Source organism: Poecilia latipinna, unplaced genomic scaffold, assembly GCF_001443285.1.
Source record: "Poecilia latipinna isolate Pla-1442-1.1 unplaced genomic scaffold, P_latipinna-1.0 Scaffold1816, whole genome shotgun sequence".
Lineage (NCBI taxonomy): Eukaryota > Metazoa > Chordata > Actinopteri > Cyprinodontiformes > Poeciliidae > Poecilia > Poecilia latipinna.
In genome coordinates, this window is record NW_015114432.1 from 126,113 (window position 1) to 134,437 (window position 8,325).

General features: G+C 40.4%; 1 protein-coding gene across 3 annotated transcripts in view; it reads right to left on the reverse strand.

Annotated features, from left to right (window-relative positions):
* The window catches only part of LOC106934483 (LIM zinc-binding domain-containing Nebulette), an 84,727-nt gene extending 77,559 nt beyond the window's left edge, over window positions 1-7,168 (reverse strand). The window contains exons 1-2 of one of the 3 annotated variants that reach the window (XM_015014420.1): window positions 6,860-7,168; window positions 4,218-4,312 (exon numbers count right to left, since the gene is read on the reverse strand). In XM_015014420.1, the coding sequence (XP_014869906.1) occupies window positions 4,218-4,312; window positions 6,860-6,928 (164 nt within the window). In that variant the 5' untranslated portion in view covers window positions 6,929-7,168. Of the gene's footprint in view, window positions 1-4,217; window positions 4,313-5,962; window positions 6,341-6,859 lie in introns of those variants that run through there. The other 2 variants (XM_015014424.1, XM_015014422.1) reach the window with 2 other exon arrangements.
* Between the last annotated feature and the right edge of the window lie 1,157 nt (window positions 7,169-8,325).

Sequence of the window (8,325 nt, forward strand, 5' to 3'; positions counted from 1 at the left end):
GTTCATTTTGTTTGTTTTTATGACATAAAACACTTTAAACTGCTGCGTTGCTGAAATATGTAGTACAAGTAAACTTAATTGATTATTGATGTAATAAATTGCACATGAAATCTTTGTGGATTTCCTGCAGCACAGCCACTAATTGCACCTGGATTTCTTTTGTACAAGCAGTTTAGCACTCCTTATTTTAGCCTTTTAAACATCAGACCCTGCAGCAGGTGGAGCTTCATGCCACCATGAGCTCAGCTGGTCTGACCTGAAACTGATCAGACCTGAAGCTGATCAGACCTGAAGCTGATCAGACCTGAAGCTGATTTTCAGACCTGAAACTGATTTTCAGACCTGAAGCTGATCTTTAGACCTGAAGCTGGTCTTGTTCGTCTCGTTGCTCCTCAGAGAAGCAGCCGTTCCTCTGACGTTCTGCTCCCAGCAGCAGATCTGGGTTATGTGGGCCGATCCGTTACATAACCATCAGTCTCTCTTCAGGCTCACAGAGGAACTTTATTTACCTTCATGTTCCAGCGAACAGCAGCTCTTCCGTTACATAATCAGCTTTTATTGGAGCTCATTTGCATAAATAAAACCTTCAGTAAAACAGAACCTCAGTCAGTTTCATGTTTCTGAGCAGAACCAAACAATCTGCTGCTTCCTGATGAACCTGACAGATTTACAGGAAACGTCTCAGCCTGATTATGAACCAACTAACATGATGAAGAGAAGCAGCTGATTGACCCCACCGTCTGGTTCATGGTGTAAATGAACTTTGATAATAATCCAATGCATGTCAGATTTAAAATAACTCAGCTCTACTTGAAGCGTTTTTAACTTTATATTTTTATGTTTTATTTTCAAATGTTAAACAGATGAAGCTACTAATAAACAAAGTAGTTAGTTTAGCTCTATAATTAATATGCAGATTAAGCCATTCAACAGAATCTCCATTCTTATTCCAGTAAAATAATCCCACAGTGAATAAATGCTTTTATTGGGTGTCTTCATTATTTATATCAAATAAATGTAAGTGAAACATTTCTGCTCCTTAAAGCTGTTTCTGTTCAGTACCTGCCGTCCTGAACAGAAACACTCGTCTCATGTTTAGTACGGCAGAGGATCCGTGATGCTGTGGGCCAGAGCTGGGAGGAAAGTAACTACAAATACTTCATTACTTAGTAGCTTTTCCAGGTAGCTGTATTTCACTTTAGGACTTATTTTGGGTGTATTTTTTACTTTTATTAGCTACATTTGAGCAAAAACTTCTGGACTTTCTGTTTCTTTTATAAATATCTATGAAGATGAGACTTAAAGGTCGAGGGGAAACTATCTGCTGGAGAACAGTTTATGAAATATAAAAACATCACCAGCAGAATGGATTATTGAGTTAACTGCAGTCTGTAATTAAATAATCACAGATTAATCGCTAAGCAACGTGAACAAATCAAAAACTGTTTTTGCTGCTAAGTAGATGAATAAGTTTCCATCTGAGCTCAACAAAAGAGACAATTAGTTTTTAATCTGATCTTCAACCTGCAGATTAAAATGTTATTCTATAATTTCATGAAGCTTCTTTAGAAATGTGACTGTGGACGCTAACATTAGCATTAGCTGCTACATGTTTAGCACTGAGATGCTATTTTAGGCTGAATAGTTTCACTATTACTCCTTCTAACACAACAGTCGTGTTTTCCAGCGTCCAATCAGATCTTTAGAAGCAGGAATTAAAACCCAGTGGGACCAAAACAAACGGCTTCATCTTCCATCGCTGCTGTTAGCTGATGTGTATCGATTTTATCAGAGTACCAGAAACATGCAAATACAGCGGTTCTGGCCTGGACCTTCTGTATGCAAAAACATAAAAATAAAGTTGATTAACTGCACAAAAGTTTTTTAAATCTATGCAATTAATTAATAAAATGAATGAGTTTGATTCCTGGCCCTTTCAGCCATTTCTACAGAGACTCACATTGAGCCTGGTGGTGCTGTAGGTTTGCATCATGAAGAGTTAAACTGTTTCTGTGGACAGACGTCCTGCAGAGCCCCTCCAGGGCCACAGGGGGCGACATTCCCAGCAGGAATCTCTCCAGGTTTGGTTTCAGTGACAGCCTGAGCTTTTCCTGGTTGGATCGTTTCACTGTTAAACTCGTGAAGCTGCGTGTTAAAGTGTCTAAAGCTCTCATGTGCTTTTTAATCCCTACATTATCTGCCCCCCTCATCCTGCAGGCAGCCGGGCTTGAAGGAGCACGGGACCACCAGCATTAAACCTCACACAGTCTCACTCTCCTCTCAGCACTGGGATCAGCTAAAGATCCAAAACCATCCAGAACATGAGTCCTGCTGCCAAAGAAAATGACTGAAGGATTATTTATCTCTTTCATCAAAATTTACCCAAATTTCACCAAACACAACGAGAGCCCTGGGCCAGAAAAAAACCTTCATGCAGTAATGTTCCCATGGCAACAAGAGAGAGGAAGAGGAATTATTTTACAGGAAGTGATGAAATTGACAAATTAAAGTACTAACTAGTGCCTTAGTGATGGATGTCTGAGAGGTAGAATCACTAAAAGACATCATAAAAAGTACCAACGAAGAAGAAAGCGCTCACAGAGCAACATGCAGAACCTGAAACCAGACAGATCCACTGTAAGGCACAGAGGAGGACCTGTGATGCTGTGGGTCTGTGGTTGGTTCTGATGGGGAAACGATGTGGGTTTGTTTGAAGAAATATTTTTTCAGTTCCTCACTTCATTAGTTATTGATTAAACAGAAACGTTTCAGGTTTTATATTTAATATTAAGAGGAAAAAAGTAAAATACCAAAGTGTCTTTTGATATAATTGTTTTTTCTGCCCTCATATTAAGTTAAATCAGATTGTTTTTTTTCCCAAACTTCCCAATTAAAGTGTGAAGACAAACACTTGGTTCTTAGTTCTCTTCATGTCTTCTGACCCGTTTCAGCAGCTTTCTACCAACCGGGCGTGAAGTGAAGCTGCTGTTTTCGCTGCAGCCACAGATCAACAACGAGCCAAGAAAAGCTGAACCGATCCGTCCTGCAGCTCTAAAAACAGGCAGCGCCGCGGCTTCAGAGACGCTTTAATTACAGGACGCCGTTTCTCCTCTGAGCACCACTTCAACACCAAGCTGCAAAAACAAAACCAAGAGAGGCGGGAAACGCTGCAGGAATGCTGCTGTGCAGGGTAAACAACCAGCAAACTGGGAACAAGCTAACAGCTGCTGGAGTCAGGCTGCAAACTGATGTAGTTCAGAGAAACATTTTAAGTTTCAATCAGGATGTGGTGAAATCTGGACGGATTTATTTGGAATCATTTTTAATTAGTTATTATCTGCTGATATGTTTTAATTAACAAACCAAAACTCAAAGAAAACATTAATAGCATCAGATTGAAGTGTGAGCACAATTAAGCTAACTGGCTAATGCGCTCATAGCTTAGCTAATTTCTCCATTTAGCATTTCTTTGAGCTTTGAAAACAGATTCTGAATTTATTCAGATGTTTAATAAACTTTTAGTTAAATAAAGTTGAAGTTTTGTCTCAGAGCAATAAGTTTGGACAGCAGTTATCTGAACTAAACGCTGTTTCAGTTCATTTACAGAAGGAAAACGGACCTGAAACAAAGATTCTGGTTCAACCAGCTGAAGGGAAGCAGCTTTTTAACCCAGAGGGGTCAGAGGTCATGGTAGCCTCTCAGCCAATAAAACCTCTGTTTGAGATGTGATGTCAGAACAAAGACGGCTCTAGCTTCCATGTTTGGACTGAAATGATTTTTCCAGATTAGAGCAGAAGAATAAAACCTCTTCATGACCTTCTGATGTTCAGGAACCAGAAAAACCTGGAAAAACCTGGAAACTTTAAAAACTCCAGCAGAGCCGCTTTCTACAGCCAACACAGAAACCAGATCTACATGATAACCAGCTCACCGTTACGAGCTAACGGGTCAGAACCACAGGCCCCGCCCCCAAAACACCAGCTGTAATTCATCCAATCATCCGTCACACGCCGCTGGAAGCTCCGCCCCCTTTCAGGTTCATCATCTCTCCATGTTTTCATGGTCCAATAAGCAGCAGAACCACTGAATCCAGCACCGATAGAAAAACCTACAGGACTCCGATAATAGCCGCGGCTCAGCCAGCGGTGGGCGGAGCTTAGCAGTCAGGACGCATCAGCAGCCATGATGGATCCATCAGAGAACGCGGCTCTACTCACGCGTTGCAGTACGGCTTCTTATCGTAGCCTTTGTAGTTCTTCATGTTCAGGGTCATCTTGCAGACTTCACAGTGGAAACATCCTTTATGCCAGTTCTGATGGAAAAACACAAACAGTCACATTATGTCTGATTATTGATCAGCTCTGATCTAAAATCCTCCTGAACCAAAACCAGCCGAGTCCAACAGTCGGATCGAGTCTTTCTGAGTCACACAGACTTTCTTCTGAAAACTTAAAGTCCTGCTGATCAACATTTCTCTGGTTTTCTGGAGGTCAGACATGATTTGTTCACATTTATTGGATGAAAAGTATCAAATTAATCTCAGTTTGACAGAAAACAGGATCTTTAATAACGTTTTCACTTTGTCTCAGTAGAAACAGGAATATCTGTGGATACTTGGTGTTTTTCTCTCCACTTTTCTATTTTCTCACAATTTTCTAGAACAAACAAGATCCTGAAATGTTTCAAAGTGTCGATCTGGACGGGGAAATATTCCACCATCTTGGAGTTCTGCTGGCATCCTTCAGCTGGAAGCTGCAGCTCCGAGTCGCCATCAGCAACCGAACCATCTCCATGACAACAGGTCACTAATCTGCAGCTACAGGAGGCTAACAGATGCTAACAGCTGCTAGTTTCTGTGATTTCTGGTATTTTTGAAGTGTGGCTATCAGTGTAAATGTAGTTTCTGTAAACAGGAGTTCCTGGATATAAATAGATTTGCTCAGACTGGAACAGCAGCGGCTGCTCAGTCAGCTCCTTTGGCTCTGGCAGCATTCAGCTCAGATCTTCCTCCATCTGCTCCGGATCAGGATTATTCAAATCCTTAGAAAGTGACTCAGTTCTGTGTTGGAGATGTTAACACAGAGCTTTGACTGGTGGATTCATCCTCAGCTGACAGTCAGAGACGCTTTGGAAACAAAAAGTGATCAGAAATATTTCCTCAGATTATTTATCGTGTTTCTCTTCTGGACGTTTTCTCTCCAAGCAGCCAAAGTTTCTGTTAAAGTCTCTTGGTCAAAACGTCTCCAGACTCCTGAAGATCTCCTCCAGCTTCTTCTCTTGCTGCTCATTTTAAACCCTCACTGCTCCTGTTTCATGCTCCAGGCTCTACTATCCTGCTGATCAAATCATGTTAAAAAGCATAAAGAATCTCCCAATGCGGGTCAGAACCTCCAGACATCAGCAGACACCAGAACTCTCCAGGTTGGACTCGGACATGTCTCTGGTTCTTCAGTCATCAGTCGTCTCAGTGATTCAGCCTGGAGCAGCAGGGAAACCCAGACATCTGACACTCTGACGGGATTCCTCTGCTTCTCATGGACCGGTCCTGGAGCCAGACGGTCCTGCAGAAGGTTCTGGGTCTGTCAGTGGAACCTCCAGAGGAAAAGGTCCAGAAAGTTCTGATACCAGACTCTGATGGATCAGGAGACCTTGTTGGTTCCTCTGTGATCCACTCTTCTTCTGCTGTCAGCTTCAGGAGAGTTTTTAAGAAAATAACAAAATCAGCAGTTAACCTTTTACTGCCCCCAGTGGGCATTAATGGAACTGCAGCTGCTGCAGACACATTTCTCCTCCTACATAAATCTCCCCTTCAGCTGGAAATCACTCAGAGCGCCGAGCATTTTAATAACCGGACAGATGAAATGTTTTCTGCTGGGATCTGAAGTGAGACGAAGCGCTGAAGATGATCTGATCTGGAGGTTTTCTGACAGAAGGATCTGATTCTCTCCTCACTTTGACTCACCTGGTTTCTCTGCAGCCTCCTCTTTAAATCTCTGCCTCCAACAATCATTCATCTCAGAAAACAAGAGATTCATCTCCTCATTTCAGACACTCCTGGCTCCAAAAGGCTCTGCCCAGTGAATCCATGTTGAACCAGTTCAGACTGGTTTGTTCTGCTGGTCCCAGTAGGAACCAGGAGATGTTTGTTGGTTTGAGGATGAAAGTTGGAGGAATTATTCTGAGCGGCGCCGACATGCTGCTGTGTCATCTGACGCCTCAGAACAGACAGAGAACATGAAGCTGCTGAGATCAATTCATAATTTAACATCGTTATGCAAGAAGCTGCAGAAAAGTGTTACACTGTAAAAACTAGTTCAGAGTCTGTGATGTTTGGTAGTTTCTGCAGATATAATAATAAATCAACAGATTTAGTTACAAATTAATAATATTGTTCTTGATCACATATTTTCTCAGAGGCAACAGAAAACTTTAATAATTGAAATGTAAAGTGATGAATGTGAACGTTATTGTACATTTTCCAAAATGGATAAATAATGGATGTTTACTTTGGGAAAACTTTAAAAATCTGACAGGAATAAACATAAATATCTTAATTTGAAAATCAAAAGTGCCAAATTTTCCAATGTTACAACCACAAATACCAAGTTTTAGAGTTTATTGCTGCTTTTCCCCATATATTAAATTAAATTTTATTAATTTCTTTTAATTTTTTCAACTCTTGAACATTATTTTCTTCAGATCAAAATTTATCAACCTATATTGACGGAAATTTTCCCTTCACGTTTTTGTTTCCTCTTCAAAATGAACTAAATGAACTTTTAACGGTTGATAATCTAATGTAATGTTTTAACCAGGTTGTATCAAATCATTATTACTCCGTAGAGTCTCCAGCTCCCACCTTGTCCAGGCAGCTGACTTTCTCCGTGGGATAGACGATCTTCCCGCAGCGGGCGCACGGCGGGTTCATCCTCCGGACCTCCTCTGGACTCTCCGGCCGATAAAAGTCCGTTTGTTCCGCAGAGACGGAAAGAGAAAAAGCCGCTCCAGCTGGAGCGGAACCGTTTTTAAAGAAACAGCCGCTGAGAGAGAAGAGAGAGGAAGTGAGGCTGTTTTCTCTGAGCGGAGCTCCGAGGCTGGATGCTGCTCACACTGAGCTCAGGAGTCAAGCTGGAGACAACCAGCCGGAAGGAAGCCGGGCCCGGCCCTTTCAAAATAAGAGCGGAACCAAAGCCATTAAATGGACGGAGGAAAAAAACGAGTTTACCAATTAGTAAGGTGAATACGTTTATTGAAAAATCAAATGATATCAAACCACAAGTAAAAATATTTTTATTGCTTTATTTACAAGAGCTTTCTTTAATGTTACATAACATAACTGTCCTGGCCGCACTTCACTGGCTGTCTGTATATTTTAGGATTCATTTTAAAATTCTTATGTTTGTTTTTAAATCATTGCATAATCTTGCCCCAGCTTACCTCACTGAGCTTCTTCATCCATACATACCCCATCGGTCTCTCAGGTCTGCAGATCAGCGGCTCTTGGAGGTACCGAGATCCAGAAGGAAGTTCAGAGGGGACAGGGCTTCTCTATCATTGGTCCTAAGTTATGGAACGACTTGCCTTTGCAGGTCAGAGAGGCCCCTTACCTGTCCACTTTTAGAGCTCGTCTTAAAACCCATCTATTTTACTTGGCTTTCAACTCCAGTGGGATCTAGTTTTAAATTGTATGTTTGTTTTTAAACTGTAAGAGTTTTTATTTTTTTATTATTATTATTTTATTATTGTTATGTTGTGTTTTAATGTACAGCACTTTGTATCAGCTGTGGTCGTTTTAAAGTGCTTTATAAATAAAGTTGCTTTGGTAAAAAAGTTTTAATAAGTTTCACTGTTAACAGAGTCAAGCCTGGATTCTCCTCTACCAAGTCATAATAAAGATTATTAATCACTTAAGAGGATTACAGTTCTTGCTAATATACTTTTAAAAATAATGATTTAAAAAATAAATCACTTGTGATTAAATTGCTGTTCTGACATTCCCTCTTAATAAACCAGCCTGTTTTCTTCCTGTCCTGATTATTTTTTCCCATTCTCACAACTGAATCACATGAACTTTGTGTTAAATATTTTAGAAATAAAGCACTTATATAAGATTTAATAAACATGAAATGTTAATTTGAAATTATACTTGTTGAATAACATCTGGACGCTGCAGCAGATCAGATTTAGACGCGTCACAGCGCTGTAGTGTACTGACTGGAGATATTTTGATTCACTAAACAAATGATTACCATCTGAACAATAAATAAGTTTATTTTTCTTGCTACAATCTATTATATTATAAATTAAGCTACAATTTCAGGATAA